At 34.4% G+C, this 20,377-nt stretch overlaps 3 protein-coding genes and 1 pseudogene across 4 annotated transcripts; 3 read left to right on the top strand and 1 right to left on the bottom strand.

The window, feature by feature from the left end:
* Positions 1–210: 210 nt before the first annotated feature.
* On the bottom strand, positions 211–2,577 carry LOC143609019 (uncharacterized). Its single transcript, XM_077083893.1, has 4 exons — positions 2,490–2,577; positions 2,285–2,380; positions 867–928; positions 211–571 (listed from the first exon to the last, which is right to left on the bottom strand). Exons 1-4 carry the CDS (start codon positions 2,539–2,541, stop codon positions 317–319), a joined length of 465 nt encoding a protein of 154 aa, XP_076940008.1. The 5' UTR covers positions 2,542–2,577; the 3' UTR covers positions 211–316.
* A 6,562-nt stretch (positions 2,578–9,139) lies between these two features.
* On the top strand, positions 9,140–13,862 carry LOC143609013 (protein LONG AFTER FAR-RED 3-like). 2 transcript variants are annotated; one of them, XM_077083889.1, is made up of 15 exons: positions 9,140–9,237; positions 9,331–9,461; positions 10,844–10,945; positions 11,026–11,098; positions 11,173–11,279; positions 11,355–11,478; positions 11,557–11,751; positions 11,835–11,920; positions 12,032–12,139; positions 12,735–12,830; positions 12,903–13,001; positions 13,071–13,145; positions 13,237–13,368; positions 13,439–13,554; positions 13,618–13,862. In XM_077083889.1, the coding sequence occupies exons 1-15, from the start codon at positions 9,144–9,146 to the stop codon at positions 13,787–13,789; spliced, it is 1,710 nt and encodes a 569-aa protein (XP_076940004.1). In that variant the 5' UTR covers positions 9,140–9,143; the 3' UTR covers positions 13,790–13,862. The 2 variants fall into 2 exon arrangements, with proteins under 2 accessions (XP_076940004.1, XP_076940002.1); XM_077083887.1 differs by lacking the exon at positions 9,140–9,237 and having other exon boundaries at positions 9,326–9,461.
* A 1,164-nt stretch (positions 13,863–15,026) lies between these two features.
* Positions 15,027–16,971, top strand: LOC143609023 (protein LONG AFTER FAR-RED 3-like). Its single transcript, XM_077083897.1, has 5 exons — positions 15,027–15,177; positions 15,727–15,884; positions 16,499–16,600; positions 16,721–16,757; positions 16,844–16,971. Exons 1-5 carry the CDS (start codon positions 15,060–15,062, stop codon positions 16,969–16,971), a joined length of 543 nt encoding a protein of 180 aa, XP_076940012.1. The 5' UTR covers positions 15,027–15,059.
* LOC143609014 (protein LONG AFTER FAR-RED 3-like) lies at positions 16,850–18,999 on the top strand (annotated as a pseudogene).
* Positions 19,000–20,377: the final 1,378 nt, after the last annotated feature.

Genomic DNA, 20,377 nt, shown 5'->3' with positions numbered 1-20,377 from the left:
TTTGGCTCACTAAAATCAAAATATTTGTATAAAAGTGTGGTTAAAGTATCATGTTGACTTATTGACCTTTATGGTCCATGAAAATCACAATATTTTATCAAAATATGGTTAAAGTACCATGTTGACTTATTTACAGGATCATGTTGACTTGCATCAACAGCATAAATCATAAGTTGATTTATAAGAGGCAAACACATGATTCAAATCCAAAAATAATTTTTTTTTCAAGTTGAAACAATAATCCTGAATTCTACATATTAAAGATCACCAGAATATCAATAATAATATCAGGACTCAAAACTATGATGTCATTTGATTATATTTCTCTTCCTTTTGCATCTGATTTAATTTTCCAATTATGGGATGATCTTGGTCCGGTCGCAATGCCATCATAGTATTTGGAATCAAGCTTTTTGTTGTTCCAATATTTCACAAATTTTGTAAAGAGTTTACGTGCAGACTCTGAAGACAGATCAGAGAAGAAAGTGCCTCTCTCATCTTTTAGCCAAGTAGCAAATTCATTGTTCTTTAAGAAATAATCGGCATCCGAAATCTCCTTAAAATTAGATATCTGAACAAACAACAGACAAAACGATATATTTTCCCCGTTACTTATAAAAAGTCAAATCGATAAAACTAAATATTAATAGAATAGGAAAAAAAACATGTCAAATGGGTCGAATTCGAAATCAAAAGTAGTTCAAAGTTTGTAACAATTATACCTAACACAATTATTTATGAAAAAAGTCTTTATAAAACTGGGTAAAAAAATTATTTCAGACAACCGTTGCCCGATCCATATAGAAATTACCCGTTCTTGTGATGATAAACAGAATCTTGAAATCAAAAGTTTGAACAAGACTAACCTCACGACAGTCACGCTTATGGTGTTTATGTCTGTGCTTGTACTTTTCCTCTGGCTTCCCTTCTGAATTAATATTACGTTTAAGAAACACTAATCAGCTAGTAATTAATTTTGAACTATGGATCTTCGTTTTCAAAAAAGCACGGGGCGTTAGGTCTCAAAAGCCAAAGCGTAATATGTATTTATATATGAGGCTCCTACATAAGCTAAGTTTGCCCACAGATGTGCATGAGCCGCTGCCTCAAGGCCCTGTGGCGTTTCCAAATCGCCTCACGCCTCATACACACTTTTTCAAACCAAGTTATCGAGTTCATATATATATATATATATATACACAAAAAATAAGGCATTCATGTAATGGACATAAAAAACAGTAAAAAATGGGTGGTTGTTTCTCATGAAATGGGTCAGAGTTGGTTGACTAAGACAACCCTTTCTAACGAAACAAATCAGAATGAGTTGGTACTAGTATTTGTCAAATGGGTCAATATGTGGCGTAACTGCTGCAGGGAGGCGCGTAACCAGCATTAAACACATAACCAACGCTGGTTACTCGTGCAAAACACTAAGTTAAGCACATACCCAGGGCCGGTTTGGGCCTGTGCAACTGCAGACTGTGCAGCCGCACAAGGCCCATAACTGGTAGGGGCCCATCAGATAATAGATAACAGCTTAGCCCAGTCCAACAGTTTATAAACAAACCCACATAAAACTTTTATTTTAGGCCTGGCCCAAAAAATTGTAAACCCAAAACACACCCTGATCTGGTGTCGGTGGCCGAACAAAGATCAACAGTTTCCAAAAAATAAGAAAGTTGGCGTCGTTTCCATAAATCATCAAGTTATTTATATTTTAATCAATCTTTTCAAAACTCAATAATGCATGGCTTTTAATTTTATATACTAGTGATCATTCGCTTATGTATTTGGGTCATAATAACAAATTTCTTTGAGTTATTTTGTTTGAGCTTTAGCTTAATGTCGCGAGACGTGATGCGCTATGCACCATAACTTGTTTTTAGTAAAAGCATCGGAGCGCATCACACAATTTAAAACCAAAAACCGGGGCCCATTTATTTTCTCGCACACCGAGTACCAAAATGCATACGCATTCTCGGGGACGGCCCTGCACATTCCAGTACCAAAATGCGCATACCGAGCATTTAAACACACGCAACCGGTGCCAAAAAAACCTGTTCCAACCAGAACAGGATCTAACCCGAAACCAAATTAACACTTTCCCAAATTCAAACCCTAACCCGTGACCCGTTTGTGGGTCCTAACTAACCACAGGTTTAGGATTAAGGCAACGAATTGTTGGCGGAATAATAATAATAATAATAATAATAATGAGAAAGCTACAAATTGTTTAATTACATAAACCTAAACCTAAAGCTAAAGGACGGATATGTTTAGTTACCCTGAGTAGTAGTAGTAGATGATTTGTGCTTCTTACGAGTCTTATTTGTTTCTGTAGAAGAAGTTTTATGCCTTTTGTTCATCTCTTCTTCTTCATCTAGACAGAGAGAGTGAATTAGATTAATATTTGAACTGAATAATAACCTCCTAAGCATGTATGTATGTATGTATGAGAAAGAGAAGATAAATATTAAATAACAAGGTACCTCCTTCTGGAGACGGAGATCTCTTCTTTTTCGACCTCCGATCGCCTCCCATTCACTCACTCGTTCGCCCAAAACTAATCGCAGCACAACTGCCTTTTATTCTTATTCGTCTCACTAAACCCGCATAAAACCACCCGTGTAATATACGAGTAGTTTTTAAAAATACAATATTTAATAAATAATTGAGATACAAGAAACAATAAACTCGTTAAACACTATTAATACAGTCGTTGTACAATAGTCTTTAAAACAATTTTAAGGTAAAAGATAATTATAAATGTCAAATGTTTGAAAAAAAATATAAAGTAATTATTAAATTAACAAATTTTGAAGCATAAATTTCAAAAATTGTAACTATAATTTTACTAGTATAAAGTTGTTAAAAATGATAAGATTTAATGCAGGAGTGACAAAACTTGTAGTCTTTTATTAAAGAGTATAGTAATAATAATAAACAAAAATTTCGGAATTAGGGCGTTCAAAAATGGACATTCGGAGTTTCAGATATCCGAGCATTTCGGATAGTGGATTTCACTATAAGAATTCATAGGATATCCGAAATTTGAAAAAAAAAATGTTCCAAATTAAAATTTGTTAGTGCATTGTTTTGGTCGTCTCGGTCTTTGTATTTATTGTAATTTATTTATATTAATGTAAAAGGGCATTTTGGTCTTTCACCAGTCCATACGTTATGTATATGTGTTCATTCATTAAGGATGTTTAACGAATGAACTCATACGTTACGCTAAATGGCCATTCGTTAAGGATGTTTAACGAATGAGCCCAATCGTTATGGAATGTTAACGAATGAGATATAACGAATGAGTCATTCGCTATACTGTTAAGTTAATGTAGGGATTGAAGATTAATGAGTTCCATTCGTTATGACATGTATAACGAATATACTCCGTCTTCTATATATAGATGTATCCTGAATGCTTCACTCACCTTTAACAAATCAAGAACTAGATCTGCATGTATAATGATATGAATTGATTATTGATTCGTATATGTTCAATCAAGCTCTCTCAAGTGGTATCAGAGCTGAGCGTTCGATTGTTAAGGTGATTTAATTGTTAATTAAGATTAATTAGTGAGAATTCATTGAGTAATTGTACTACTTTGTGTTCTGAAACTGTGACTACTGATTTTGATTCAAATATTGCTAAGTAATGGATATTTGAGATCTAATCGATTATAATCCAGTTCGTAATCAGATTCACAAGGTTCGTGCTGGTTTAATTATGTTATTGTTGATTAATTGAGAAAGAATTGGTAATGTATAAAACATAGGTTTCTATTTGAGGTTTAAACGAATTTCGGACAAGTTTGGTTCAGATTTGAAGTTTTCGATGTGTTAGGGTTTGTTCGCGGGGATTTTACGAGTTGATTAAGCTTTAATTTGTTAAAATTGGTAGTGATACAGACGATTAATCCATTGGTACTTGTTGTTTGGATTCAAGTCTTGATCTGAAAGTTGAAGATCTGGAAATTGTGTTTGAAGAGTTGAAGCTTCCATTTGTTATATTATAGCTGTTATTCGTTATCAAACCATAACCGTCTAACACAATTCAGGTGTTATATGACCGTATAGCTCTATACGAGCCGTATAAGAAAGAAAAATGATGTGTGGGGATCATAGGTGGTATGGAAGGATCCCATGCCTAATAAAAAACATAATGATATGTGACAACTAAACTCAAATAACAATAAAAGTTTACATAAAGAAATCATAGAAAGTGTGTTTGTTGGAATCTTTGAAACATCAAGGGCGACACGATTCGTACGACATTCATGAGCACTATTACTAGTTTATTAGCTGCTTCAATTGTTGTTGTTCTTCTTTCACTCCTAATCTCACTATACATCCACAACACCCAACATAGTCACTTAATCTATCACTTTAATTTCTCATTTTCGATTCATTATAATTATATATCAACAATATATAATTAATTATACTTCAGGAATCGTTGCTGACGTATTTGAAAAAGCCATTATGCCGATAAACATTTTTCAAACTCAATCTCAAACATGCTCTTAGAATACATGTATGAATATAAATATAAATACGGTGAAGATGAATATATATAGACATTGTCAAGAAACTAAATTTGTTCAAATGTTATTGCGATAAACACCATAATGCACCACCTACAAATCTCAAAATGATGAATCTTATGAACATTCTTAAATCAGATTGGATGAAACCCTAGAAAATATATCGAACCAAAAAAAAAGAAAAAAAAACTAGAAAATTACTATATACGTGATAGCCGAAAATCCAGAGTCTTGTGTCATATAATTGAATCTCATGGGCCAGACCTTGAGAGGCCCAAACGTGTGGTTAAAGTATTTGGTTCACTAAAATCTGAATATTTGTATAAAAGTGTGGTTAAAGTATCATGTTGACTTATTGGCCTTTATGGTCCATGAAAATCACAATATTTTTATTAAAACCTGGTTAAAGTACCATGTTGACTTATTTACAGGATCATGTTGACTTGTATCAACAACATAAATCATAAATTGATGATATATAAGAGGCAAACACATAATTCAAATCCGAAATAAATTTTTCGAACCGTACCAAAAACAGTGAATAAACAAAGATCTCCACTTAAGACTATTTGTTTTCATTGGTCCTCCGTAAAAAAAAAACTTAATGACGTTAAGTTTTTTCCAAATTTCAAACTATACCGTGAAGCATAGCAGTAGTCTACGGTGACTTATAACTCACTTAAGATACCATCTCTTGCTTCCAATAACGCAGCTGCATACATATCCCCCGACATGCTGACATCTTTAAACTCAACGTGGTCTTCCACCATAGGTTCCGGTTCCTGTTCCTGTTCCTGCTTCAAACTAATGCAAGTATGCAACAGTGTAGTTATATAACTATATAAGGGCATTGTAACTGTGAAAGCTTTGGTAAACTAAGATGCAATTTATAAAACACACACATGATCCATTTGTATTTTCAAAAGGATATTCAATACAAGTTAAAAGGTATATAATTGTATTTTTGAGTAATAAGCTGAAATTTAATATAGGAGTTTAGGCTCATCAAATTAAGAAAACCAATAAACAAATAGAAGATGATCAAAACGTTACTGACATGATATATGTCAGGGGTGTGCATAAAACTAAATTAACCGACCCATGATCAAATTAACCAATGAAACTGAACCATACCATAAACTCGTAGGTCAGTTTAATGATTTATAAAAAACCAATGGGTCGGTTATGGTTAACAAGGTTTCCATACCCGCTAAACCAAACCGATTACACACACACATGTGTGTGTGTATTTTAATGTTATGTAATATAATACTATAAATAAATGATTAATATCAAAAAATTTTGCATTGTAAAAATTTTAAGCCCAAACTTGTAGGCTCAATCATCCTATTTTGAGCTATTTTTAGTTGGGTCTAAGTTCCCGATTAATCGACCCACTATAACTTTCAAAATCAATTAACCGAACCTGTCATAACCGATTGGTTATGGTTGTGGTTATCCATTAACCGACATCCCGGTTATGGTTTTGGGCCAAATTTGACCCATGCACAGTTGCACACCCGTTATTCCTTCATTAGGCTTTATCCTTCTAAATTGCATTAAGTACGAGAATGCAACGATTATAGGATTCAAAATTACTTTCTTTTGAAATAAACAGTTAAACTAAACTAATAGATCTTACCATATATTCATCAAATATTATTATTAGCCATAACTAGCAAACAGATCTTAACAATAAATTTATCATTTAAAAGCCTATTTGTTCTTACTTCTTTTTCCGCGTCAACTTCATGATGCGGCGGATATCATACGGGAAATTAAACGCATTATAATCAGCCCCAACTTTCCTGTAAGCCGCTACATCGTGAACCATAGCAGCAAGCTCCGGTGTCTCATATCTCCCCAGATATACAGTATCTTTCAATGCCAAAAATGTAGCTACATACATATTATGCAAAGCAGTGACACCTTTATACTCAACATTGTGTACCACCTCACGGCTTTGTTCCTGTTTGAAGCTGATGCAACAGTGTGGTTGGTTATATAGGGTCATTGTAGCAATGAAGGCTATGATAAAAGACATTCAATACAATTTATAGCATATAATTGTATTTTTGAGTAATAAGCTGAAATTTTATATAGGAGTTTAAGCTCGCTCATTAAACAAATTAAGCTGATCAAACAAGTGTTGTGCATAGGGCTAGCAATTTATACACGAGACACGAATACACGACACGTACCTACACGACTTTAACATGTAACAGCTAAGGCCTTAACATGTTTCGTGTACTAAATAGGCAAACGCGAATTTACATGTTGATTTTCGTGTCTAAACAGGTAAAATACATGTTTACATGTTAAGTACATGTGTGTCTAAACAGGTAAAATACATGTTTACCTGTTAAGTACCTGGTTAGATTTTTATAATTAAATATATATATAATTATAACTTATCTTAAACCCTAAATTTCAAAAACATTCTCACTCTCTGTTTCTCAACCGTCATTATTCACCACTCATGAATATTCCCTCTTCGGCGTTTGTTTCACTAAACATGTGTTTCTAAATAGCTATTATCGTGAGTTTTCGTGTCGTATACAGGTATACACATTTCGTGTTCGTGTCTTATCGTGTACGGGTATACACGATATACCAGCCCTAGTTGTGCATGATTGAAACGAGCAAAATAATGAACAAACCGGAAAGTAAATATTATTTAAAAGCCTATTTGTTCTACGGTTCTACCTCGTCTTTTTCCGGGTCAGAAGCATGATGTCTCGGATCCTACCCGGAAAATTAAAGGCGTCATAATCCGCCTTGTAAATCCTGTAAGCCGCTACATCGTGAACAAAAGCAGCCTCCTCAGGTGTCTTAAAACTCCCGAGCCTTATGATATTATTATTGTTATTATTATTATAACTTGGTGCTAATAAGGTAGCTTCATACATACCCATCGACATGCTAACACCTTTATACTCAACAACCAAAGGCTCATCTTCTTCTGACATCATCATTGATTATCGATAGGGTAGATATTAGATAATCTAACGTAGATTAACAAGGTATATATAATTATATATTATTGATCAAATGGTGGGAATAAAAAAACAACAGATCCTAGAGAATAGGAACTAAAAACATATAATAGGAAGATTGGTATTGCTTATTTTTTCTTTTATATTCAATATAATTTTTAGTGGATAAAAATCTTATATTCAAGTTCCACAATCAATAAAGATTAAGAAAACAATTCACAATTAAAAAAGAAATATTATGCCGAAGTCATAATATAATTACCTTTAAACTTTTAACCATTTTAGTAGTGTAGAGTCGTAGATATGATATGTGATAGCTAGGGCTACCCAAACTGCTTGCCGTTTGTTTGAAAATTGCTTAAAAATGCTCGTTTGATTTTGGCTCGGTTTGAAAGTGAGTTGTTCAGCTTAATTTGATTTAAAACCAAGCCAAGCACGAGCAATGCCTTGCTCGGTTTGGTTCGGTTCGTTTTGCTTGAATTACTTTTATTTATTAGTTTTATATATAAATTTTATGTATATATATATAAAATTATATTATTTTTTTAAGTTTTTGAAATTTCCTTCTTTTGTGTTAACTTCAAAGTTTAAATTCAAACCATAGCCGCTCGTTTTATATATGTTTTGTCGTTAACTTTGAGTTTTAGACATTTTAAAGTTGGAAGTTTAGACATTTTAGAGTTAAAAGTCTTGAATTAATGATATTTTAAAGTTTTTTATAAACCTAAAATTGAAAACTTTGTATAAATCAAGCAGAACCATGCCGAATCAAGTAGGGGCGTTCATCGGATCGGATAACGGATTATTCGGGTTATTCGGATTTGAAAATTTTTAGACCCTATCCGAAATCCGATCCGAATTAGGAATATTCCTATCTGATCCGAATCTATCTGAATTCAATTCGGATCGGATTCGGATAATATCCGAATAATCCGAAATTATCCGAATAATCCGAAATAAAGCTAAAAATTTTTTCTATTTTTTTGTTCCTAACATTTAATAGTTTAGAACCACAATAAACATACAAACCGGAAAATACGAATTACTTTTAACATAAATTTAAAGTTTAAACTTCAAATAATAGTCTAAAATATATACCAAACTGGAAAATAGCAATAAAAACATGTTTTTTATTCGGATTAATCGGATATCCAAATAATCCGAACAATCCGAATTTTTAAAATCCATATCCGAATCCGAATTACTTATTCGGATATTCGGATTGATCCGATCCGAATATCCGAATAAGAATTCGGATCGGTTTATTTGGGTTTCGGTTTCGGATTTCTTGAACACCCCTAGAATCAAGCCGCTCGGTTTCAAACCAAACCAAGTTCAAGCATCAAAATATCGCTCGTTTCTTTAAATTCAATCCGCTTGGTTCGGCTCACTTTCAAACTAAACCAAGTCTGAGCAAACCTACGTTCGGTTCAGTTTGGCTCGAGTAGTGTACAGCCTGTTGAAAAGAATAATAAAAAAAACATAATGATATGTGACAACTAAAATAAAATAAGAATAAAAAAGTTACATAAAGAAATCAAAGAAAGTGTGTTGAAATCTTTGGAACATCAAGGGCGATAAGATTCTTACGGCAGCCATGAACACTGTTACTGCTAGTTTATCAGCTGCTTCAATTGTTGTTGTTCTTCTTTCACTTATAATCTCACTATGCATCCACAACACCCAACATAGTTACTTACTTTACTTTACTTAACTATCATTTCAGTTTCATATTTTCGATTCATTATAATAATATCAACAATATATAATTAATTTTACTTCAGGAATCGTTGCTGACGTATTGGTAACGAATGGGACCATATATACGAGTGATTCATCTCTTCTTCTGTTTGCTGATTCCATGGCTATTCGTGACGGTAGAATCCTTCGCATAGGAAACTATTCCTATGTTCAGGTATTCTGTTCTATGTACACACTTTAATGTATAATTTTCAGTTTTATATATATACACATATACATTTTAGATGTAATTTTCAGTTTTATATATACACATATACATTTTGGCCGGAATCTTGCCAAAGAAACGACGACAAAGTCTGATTAATCACGATTTTGGCCGGATTTGACCATGACTGATTAATTGGCCGACAAGTCCAAAATTAATCAGTGGGGTGGAGACTAGCGATTAATCACCGATTAATTCATCGCTAATCGCTACTCTACCGATCAGTGGCGAAGCTTGGACTAAAACACCGGCGGGGCGGACTCAAAATGTATTTAAAAAAGTTATAAACGAGGGGGCCGGGCTCAAATTTTCAACCGAAAACGGCTTAATTTACACTACGTATAACAAATGTCGGGTGAAAAACGGGTAAATTTACATTACCGCGCAAAAAAAAGGGGGTCCGGGCTTAACTTTTCGGTCGAAAACAGCTTAATTTATACTACGTATAACAAATTTCGGATGAAAAACGGGTAAATTCACACTACCGCGCACGAAAACGGGGTCCGGGCTTAACTTTTCGGTCGAAAACGGCTTAATTTACACTACGTATAACAAATTTCGGATGAAAAACGGGTAAATTTACACTATTACGCGAAAAAACAGGGGGGGGGGAGCTCCGGGCCCTCACTATACTTCGCCACTGCTACCAATACGATTTCATGTAATCAGAAGCAAAAATAGGTACGCGGTTAAAATCGGTACTAATCGGTCCAGATTGGTCCTTCGGTTTTAACCCGAGTTTTAAGCATCGACATTGACCCACCTCGTTCAAGTTTTTAAGCAACAGAAGATGATCAAATGAAGGTTCGAAATGTTAGAGGTTTGTTAAAAACCGATAGATATGATCAAACAAGGGTTCAATGTGCAGTGCCGGCTTTGAGTGGGGCAGGGAGGACGACCGCTCCCGGCCAGGTCACCCCGGTAGGTGGTCCATTGGCAAAGGCAAAACCTTTAAACACCTTGAGTTGGGAAGGTTTGACTGTTTGGGAGGTCTTGGGTTCAAGTCCCATAGACGACAAAAGTTATTAATAAATTCGCCTACAAAAAAATTTTAATAAGCCCATTTAAAAATTTAATTGTTTAAATCCAATAAAAAACCTTTTTACTTAAGGCCCAAAAAATTTTAACGTTTCTCGGGGACGGCCCTGTCAATGTGTGTGTGTGTGTGTGTGTAAGTTTAAAAAATTAAATAGAAATGGTGTATATGTATATAAAAGTTCGAAAAATTGCATATAAAATTCCTATCCGGTTAATCGCTATTTGGTACCCCACCGTCGGACTAGCGCCTAGCGATCTTTACAACACTGTTTATATTGTGGTCTTTAATATAGGAAGTATCTGGATATGGAACAAAGGAGTTAAATATCGAGGGGAAGATTGTCGTTCCCGGATTCATTGATTCTCATGTCCACTTGCTTTTTGGAGGACTCCAGGTTTTGCACTAATTCAACTTCCTCCTATAATATTTTAACTAACTTAACCAATAAGCTAACCGACTAAAAACTGAAATCAGATGGCGCGAGTGGAAGTGCGAGGCGTGAACACGAAGGTTGAGTTCATCAGAAAGGTTAAAGAAGCAGTTAAAAGTAAGTCCTCCAATCACACTATTTTACTTTTTTTTGTTATGTTATGAAATTGTAACATGATATACATTTTGTAGACATGAAAGAAGGTAGTTGGTTATTGGGTGGCGGATGGAATAATGATCTTTGGGGAGGAGAATTGCCATCCGCTTCGTGGATTGATGATATTACACCTCATCATCCTGTAAGTAACTTTACATACTGACATACTGTAACGGTTGATATAAACTGTTATAATCATGAATTCTTTTATTTGCAGGTTTGGCTTTCAAGGATGGATGGTCACATGGGTTTGGCTAACTCTTTGGCTCTAAAAATAGCCGGTGTTACGAGTAATACGCAAGATCCAGTTGGTGGAACTATTAGCAGAAATGAACACGGAGGTAATTTGAAACTTTAAACTTGTGGCGTATATGCCAGGTCAGCTTGCTGACTCGTGTATTTGGAATCTGTATATGCAGAGCCAACAGGACTTATGATTGATGCTGCAATGAAGGTTATTCTTTCGTGTATCCCAGAAGTTTCTGTAGAAGAACGGAGACAAGCATTGGACCGAGCTAGCAGGTATGTGTTAACGAGAGGTGTGACTACGGTTGTTGATTTTGGAAGATATTTTCCTGGTGCAACGGTAGAACATTCATGGGAAGATTTCACAGGTTTTTTGGTTTGTTTACATTATTATTATTATTATTTTATATCCATGGTTGACCACGGTTTGACTTACTCTGATAACTTGCAGATGTTTACAAATGGGCCGATTTATCTGGAAGAATGAAGATCAGGGTTTGCCTTTTTTTTCCAATGCCAACATGGTCACGTCTCGCTGTACGACGCTACTGGTTATCCATAATTTGACTTCAAAACTTTGTTTACGTTTGCTAATGAGTACATATTCAGATATTAGCATTGAATTTGATTTTCTTGTATTTATGTTAGGATATGGTTCAAACAACGGGTCGTAGGGTGAGCCAGTGGATATCTATAGGCGGTGTTAAAGCTTTCGCTGACGGGTCGTTGGGGTCCAACAGTGCGCTTTTCCACGAGGTGTGAAAAATAACAATAATAATAATTTTAATTTTAAGTAGGGGTGGCAAATGTGACCCATGGGTTGTATTAAAATGTATATAATGGGTCAAACTAAAAAAAGAAAATGATTGAAACAGGTCAAAACGGGTTGACATTTCTTGAAGTTTTTTTTTTATTAGAACGAGAAAACGGAGGAAACTTTTTAGTACTTTTACTTTTTTAGTTTTTGATTTATATTTCGAGTTATGATTTTTTAATTAATTTTTTTGGATTTTTTAATGAGGGGTTTTTGAAATCTCAACCCATTTTGACCCAATTCAAAAACCCTCATTAAAAAATTCAAAAAAATTAATTAAAAAATCATAACTCAAAATATAAATCAAAAACTAAAAAAGTAAAAGTACTAAAAACTTTCTTCCGTTTTCTTCTTCCACAAAAAAAAACTTCAAGAAATGTCAACCCGGTTTAACCCATTTCAATCATTTTCTTTATTTAGTTTGACCCATTATATACATTTTAATATAGCTCATTCAACCCAATGGGTCACATTTGCCACCCCTAATTTTAAGTCAAAACTTATTGTTGAAATAGAACTAATTCATGTTTCTTGTAGCCATACACTGACGAGCCGTGGAATCTTGGACTCCACGTTACAGATGTAGAAAGCTTATATAATATGACCATGCAATCCGATAAATCTGGCCTCCAGGTATTAAATGTGTGCTTCATTGTATACATCTAAGTATGTAACAACATTACTTGACAATAAAACTTGTATCAGGTTGCAATTCATGCTATTGGAGACAAGGCCAACGATTTGGTTTTGGATATGTACAAATCAGTCGCTTCAACAAACGTGAAGAGGGATAGGAGATTTCGGGTATATTTTATTTAAAAAAAATATTATGTAGACGTTTTTTATAAATTAATAATATGCCCGTTTTTGCAGATTGAACACGCTCAACATTTGACACTTGAAAGTGTATCCAAGTTTGGTGAACAAGGAATCGTTGCTTCGGTGCAGGTAATTAAAGTGCTTAATTTTTATAACTTTTTATTACTTTATAAATTTACGCATATATGTTCATCATAAATAGTTAAAAATTTGTTGACAGCCAGATCAAATGTTAGGCGATGCTGACACGGCAGTTAAAAAGATTGGGCTCGAAAGGACGCAGAAAGGATCTTATTTATATCAATCACTCGTTGCTCACAACGCACTTGTGGCATTAGGTTCTGATTGGCCTGTGAGAACACTATTCATTAATTACTTTTGTAAATCGTTATATATACTTTTTACCGATGGTAAAATTTCAGGTAGTAGATATTAATCCGTTAAATGGTATTAAGACTGCAATTACGAGGATACCTCCTGGTTGGGATAAGCCTTGGAATTCAGCAGAGTGCATGAAACTAACTGATGCATTAAACGCGTAAGTAAACATATTATTGTATTATGCACATACAGTTTGTAAACATGTTAACCACTTTCACAGGCACACGATTTCTGCAGCACGTGCATGTTTTCTTGACGAGGATATAGGCTCCTTGTCGGCTGGCAAGATGGCCGATTTTGTGATATTGAACACTTGTGTGTGGGACCAGTTGGCGCACGAAACTACTTCAGTTGCAGCGACATATGTTGGAGGTGTGCAGGCTTATCCTTGAAACTTATGAGCCGAGAAAAATTACAGTTGAAGTACACCAATGCAAAAGGATCACTAGGTAAAATGTTCATTAAGTAGGTTAGTGAGATTTTTATTTACTGTATGATGTATTTTTTGTGTTGATGTTGTATCATGTTAATTGTTCTGTTATGCTTATGGATACAAAAATGTGTTTAAAGATAATAAGTTATAGAGGGTGGCTGGCGGTGGTGATGGGGGCAATGGTAGGTGGTGGTACTGGCGGTGGTGGCTTCTAGTAGAAATAATTTACAAGCTGTCAAGACTCAAAAGAAAATAAAATTTTACATTCTTTAAACTCAAAAGTTTTGTATATATGAGTTCCAGTTAAGCATATAAGAACAAACTATATTATGAGTTATCAGTATCAACATTCATGGTCCAATTTTAATGGTGGTTATGCAAATCCGTGAGTCGAATCGTTAGTCATAGTTTTTGAATTTTGTAAACCGAACAAAACCATCGCATAACTGAAACAACTTGGTTAAACAGACATATATCAAAGCATGAATTTTCCTTTTTTAATGAAACTCGAGAACACCTCTTTTAAATTTTTCTTTCTTAAATGAAACTCAGGAACACAACATATTTTTACCATCTCTTCTTTTCCTTCCCTTTCCTCAGTTAAGTGAAACTCGGGAACACAGTGCGAGTCTCGTTGACGAGAGAAAGGAAATAAAGGTTTTCCTTCCCATTCTTTCCTTTCTTCCCACACTTTCTTTCCTTCCAATTCCTTTTAAATTGAAAAGAAACCAATCACCTCCATTTTACTTTATACATGTTTCTCTTCCTTTTCTTTTCCTTTTAATGAAACTCAGGAACACACATATTCTTCAATCTTTCTCTCTCTCTTCATAAATAAAATTTGGAAACACAACCATCTCAATCTTTCGGTTCCTCCCTTAGGCAAAACTTGGGAAAGTAAAGAAAAAATTAAAAAAAATGTTCTCGAATTTCATTAACGAAAAGAAAAGGAGAGAAAATAAAGAGTAAAATGACAGGAAAAAAATGCCATTAGAAAGAAAAGAAGAAAGGAGAAGATAAACATAGAAAATTTTATTTCATTCCATTTGGTTCCTCTCCATAAAAAATAAAATAAATGAAAACACAAAATCTTGAAGATTCTTTTAATATATACAAAACAACAAACTAAGTACGTTACGTACCAAGATCCAACCTGTCTTGTCTTGGAATCTTGTTAGGAATCCTAATCATATTCAGCCATCGGAGACTCCAAAGCCAAAGCCATCAACATGAACATGAATATGAATATGAAGAATACTACTACCACTAGTTTATCAGCAGCTTCACTCCTTATTCTTCTTCTTTCATTCATAATCTCACACAACTTCCATATTATTATCATCCATTGTTAGTTACATAACACTTAACAAACCAACATTCATTTCATTTTCACATTTTCACCCCAAGGAAGGGAGATCCACTCTACGACCGGCAGATTTGCTCGTCTTTGGTTGGGCCGGGGGAAAACACGCTTGTGTTGACCTAACAGGGGTATCTCCCTTAGCTGGTTTGAGGGATAATGGGTTTGTAGCTGGAATGAAAAGGGCTGAAACGAATAAGGTGGAGAAACATGCTAAAGCCTGCGAAGAGAACCAACATGTTTTTGTCCCTCTGGCTTTTGATACATTTGGCTCCTTGGCACCGGAAGCTATCCGTTTTCTAACCAGGGTCCAACAGGTTGTGCATAGCAATGTGTCGACTCCAAAGGAGCAGGGGTATGTCTTTAGCAGGTTAGGGTTTGCAATTCAGAAAGGGGTGGCGGCGCAACTTGTTGCCCGCATACCTGCTATATTGATGTAATATCTATGTTTCTACGTATTGGAACCCAATTTTTAACACATCTATTTTATAATTATTTAAGCATTATAAAATAAAAAAAAATTTATTTTCTTGCAGATGTATCAACCAGCTGGTGGTTTTCATCATCTTCGGGTATTGTTGCTGACGTGTTGGTGACAAATGGGACCATATACACTAGTCATGTTATGTTTGCTGATTCTATGGCTATTCGTGACGGACGAATACTCCGCATTGGAAACTATTCATATGTTCAGGTATTATTATATTATGTTATATTTATATATATTCATGCACTTATGTTTGAATGATTAAATTGTTTGTTTGTTTGTTAGGGTTTATAAGCAGGTTAGTGACCTAATTAATTAGTAGTAATTTAATCAACATTAAAATGTGTGATGAATATTAATCAACTTTAATTCTTTCAAGATTTCACTTATGTCTGTTGAACAAGGAATTTCGTTCGATTAACTAAATGAACAAACACGAACATAAGCCATGTTCGTTCAATTGTGTCCATGAACGTTCGACGACAATGTGTTCGTTTATATTTGTTCACGGAAGGTTTTTAATGACTTTTCTAATCTTATCATATAGATTTAAGCAACATTATTATTATTATTATTATTAACTATAAAACAAATACATATATAATTAGCACTATGTGATTGATTTATGTCAATTAATATATAAATATAAATGTTAAAAAAACACACCAACACAAATTTGGTTCATTTGTTAATATATGAATGTTAACAGTTCACAAACAAGTTCATTTTCTTAATGGGCGAACACGAACAGGTTGTTTCGTATTCGTTTACAGGTTACAGCCATACTTATATCTGAGTTCGTTCTGTGTTGTTCAATGCAGGAAGTATCTGGATATGGAACGAAGGAGTTAAATCTCGAGGGGAAGATTGTCGTTCCCGGATTCATTGATTCTCATGTCCACTTCCTTTTTGGAGGACTCCAGGTTCTGCACTAATTCATTTCAGCTTCCTCCTATAATATTTAACTAACTTAACTGATTAGCTAACTGACTGAGAAATGAAAACAGATGGCGGGAGTCTAAGTACGAGGCGTGAACACGAAGGACGAGTTTGTTAAAAAGGTTAAAGAAGCAGTTAAAAGTAAGTCATGATCCAGTCATGCTATTTTTTTTTTATTATTTTTTTTTGTTATGTTAAAAAATTGTAACATGATATACATATTGCAGACATGAAAGAAGGTGGTTGGTTATTGGGCGGTGGATGGAATAATGATCTTTGGGGAGGAGAATCGCCATCCGCTTCGTGGATTGACGATATTACACCTCATCATCCTGTAAGTAACATTACATACTGACATACTATAACAGTTAATATAAACTCGTTATGATCAAATTCTTTGATATGCAGGTATGGCTTACTCGGATGGATGGTCACATGGGTTTGGCTAACTCTTTGGCTCTAAAGTTAGCTGGTGTTACGAGTAATACGCAAGATCCAGTTGGTGGAACCATTAGCAGAAATGAACATGGAGGTAATTTAAGTTAAACGATTAGTCGATAGTAGATACCAGATTAGCTTGCTGACTCGCTGATTCGTTTATTTATATGCAGAACCTACAGGACTGATGATTGATGCTGCAATGAAGCTTATTCTTTCGTGTATTCCAGAAGTTTCTGTAGAAGAACGCAGACAAGCATTGGACCGAGCTAGCAGACATGCTTTAATGAGGGGTGTGACTACAGTTGTTGACGTTGGAAGATATTTTCCTGGCGCGCCCGAAGAGCATTCATGGGAAGATTTTACAGGTTTTTTAGTTCGTTCACGTTATCATATTAATATTCATTTTTGAACTATGGTTGACCAAGTTACACTTTCTCTGATAAACTTGCAGATGTTTACAAATGGGCCGATTTATCTGGAAGAATGATGGTTAGAGTTTGCCTTTTCTTTCCAATGTCGACATGGTCACGTCTCGCTGTATGACTCTACTGGTTATCCATAGTTTTGACTTCACAACTGTTTTTACATTTGCTAAACCGTTTAATGAGTTGCATATTAAGTTATTAATTAACATTGAATTTGATTTTCTTGTTTTATGTTAGGATATGGTTCAAACAACGGGTCGTAGGGTGAGCCAGTGGATATATTTAGGCGGTGTTAAAGCTTTTTCTGACGGATCATTGGGGTCGAACAGTGCGCTTTTCCATAAGGTGTGAATAATAATAATAATAACAATAATAATAATAATAACTTATAAGTCAAGATTATTTTTTACTTACATTTTAATTCATGTTTCTTGTAGCCATATGCTGACGAGTCAACGAATCTTGGACTCCAAGTTACAGATATAGAAAGCTTATATTATTTAACCGTGCAATCCGACAAATCTGGCCTCCAGGTATTTTTTTTTAAACTATCGTTAAATGCGTGCTTCGTTGAATATATGTCAGTATGCAAACTTGCATCAGGTTGCAATTCATGCTATTGGAGACAAGGCCAATGACTTGGTTTTGGATATGTACAAATCAGTTGTTACAACCAACGGGAAGAAAGATCGGAGATTCCGGGTATATTTTATTTTAAAAATATTATTTAAACTTTTTTATAAATTAATAATATGTCCGGTTTTGCAGATTGAACACGCTCAACATTTGACACTTGAAAGTATATCCAAGTTTGGTGAACAAGGAATTGTTGCTTCTGTGCAGGTAATTAAACTATTAAAATACTTAATTTATGACTTTTATGACTTTTAAATTTGCAAATATATATTCATAAGCAATGGTTGAAAAAAAACTATTGACAGCCGGATCATTTGTTGGACGATGCTGACTCAGCGCTTAAAAAAATCGGGCTAGAGAGGACGCAGAAAGGATCTTATTTATTTCAGTCACTCCATGCTGGCAATGCACTTGTGGCATTTGGTTCTGATTGGCCTGTGAGAACACTTTTAGTTAACCATTTTTGTAAACCGTTATGTTTAGTTGTTTACTATGTATCGATGGTAAAACTTTTAATTTCAGGTTGCGGACATTAATCCTTTAAATAGTATAAAGACTGCAATAGCGAGGATACCGCCTGGTTGGGATAAGCCTTGGAATTCAGCGGAGTGTATGAAGTTAACTGATGCATTAAACGCGTAAGTAAACATATTACATATTGTTTTATGCACATACACATACAGTTTATAAACATGTTAACCACTTTCACAGGCACACGATTTCTGCAGCACGTGCATGTTTTCTTGACGAGGATATAGGGTCGTTGTCTGTTGGCAAGATAGCAGATTTTGTCATATTGAACACTTGTGTGTGGGACCAGTTGGCGCACGAAACCACTTCAGTTGCAGCAACATGTCAGTGGCGTGCAGGCTTATCCTTGAGACTTTGAGTCACAGATGAAAACAAAAGATACTTGTGTTGATTAAGTAGGTAGTTTGATGTCATTGATTAGTGATGATTTAATTTATTGTATGATATGATTTTTGTGTTGATGTGGTTTCATGATCAGTGGTGAAGCTTGGGCAAGTTTTTTTTTTTTTTTTGGGGGGGGGGGGGCTCTAATTTTTGGTCGAAAACAGGTAAATTTACACTACATATACAAATTTCCCGGGGAAAACGGGTAAATTTACACTATTGCGCAAAAAAACAGGGGGCCGGGCCCTCACTAAGCTTCGTCAATGTTCATGATATGTTTGCTTATGGATACAAGAATATGTTTAATCACAAGAACTGTATGAACACTAGGCCCTTTTGCTTTAATCGTACTAGAAAAGGCGATTATGTAACCACCTACTGCACTCTCTTTTTATATCTTATTATATATGTCAAGCACTATGTACAAGTGTATTATGTAGTTTTCACGGTTTATTACCATAAACTTGGTTAGTTGGTTATGTTGGAGGTGCCCGTGAGGTATACACTAAATCCATTTATTGCCCAAGATGGGTTTGGGTTAAAACGAGTACTTATGTATTTAATAAATTTTGCCAATAAGATCAATAAGAAGTTGAGTGTTCAAATTATATAATTAAAAACTTGCTAGTCTAAGTAAATCACTTGCAAAAGCAAAAACTAGTTGCAAACATGTTAGACTCGAGTCTAGAAAATTGCTAAGACCGGTTTGAACAAATGTATTAAGAATAAAATATCACTAAAAAGGTTATTTTTAAAAAAAGTTTTATCGATTTGGATGGGCTTTCATGTTCATTGTTTTTTCGTAAATGGTAAATCAAAATCATCGGCTTGAGCATTTTTAAGCCGGCTTACCAAATTAAAAAACAAACCAATTGTGAAACTAATTAGGTGGCCGAATTAAGTCGTTTCATTAGCTTAAACCGAACCTTAAACACCCCTAAACAATAGTAACACATTAATCATAGCCTTTCTTCCGAACAACTTAGGCCATTACACATTACTTGAGAGTTGAGACTAGTCCGTTAATTCATTCAACTCGTTTCATATTCGAATAGTTTTTCACGTTTGTTATGTGTTAACCAAACATGAATGACCTATAAGTTGTAAGTGCCCATTTGGGGTGAAGTTTGCTTTGATCATCTAGCCTTTCTTTACTTCCTCTATCTCAACACTAACTTTCTTTTAATTATTTATATTCTGATATCCTTTTTTATTTATTTTTGCATGTTTACTTGAATTTATAAATATGAACAATCCTTTATTTTATGTTTATTGATATTTAAGAGCATTTTAGATGCCTTTAACTATGATAAGACCGCTTAAGCTTTGCATTTAAGTGACATA

The sequence above is a fragment of the Bidens hawaiensis genome, unplaced genomic scaffold, assembly GCF_021521415.1.
Source record: "Bidens hawaiensis isolate Kalapana, Puna unplaced genomic scaffold, B.hawaiensis_p1.1 tig00419466_1, whole genome shotgun sequence".
Lineage (NCBI taxonomy): Eukaryota > Viridiplantae > Streptophyta > Magnoliopsida > Asterales > Asteraceae > Bidens > Bidens hawaiensis.
The sequence above is the reverse complement of the archived record's forward strand: the minus strand, read 5'-3'. Positions and strand labels throughout refer to the sequence as shown.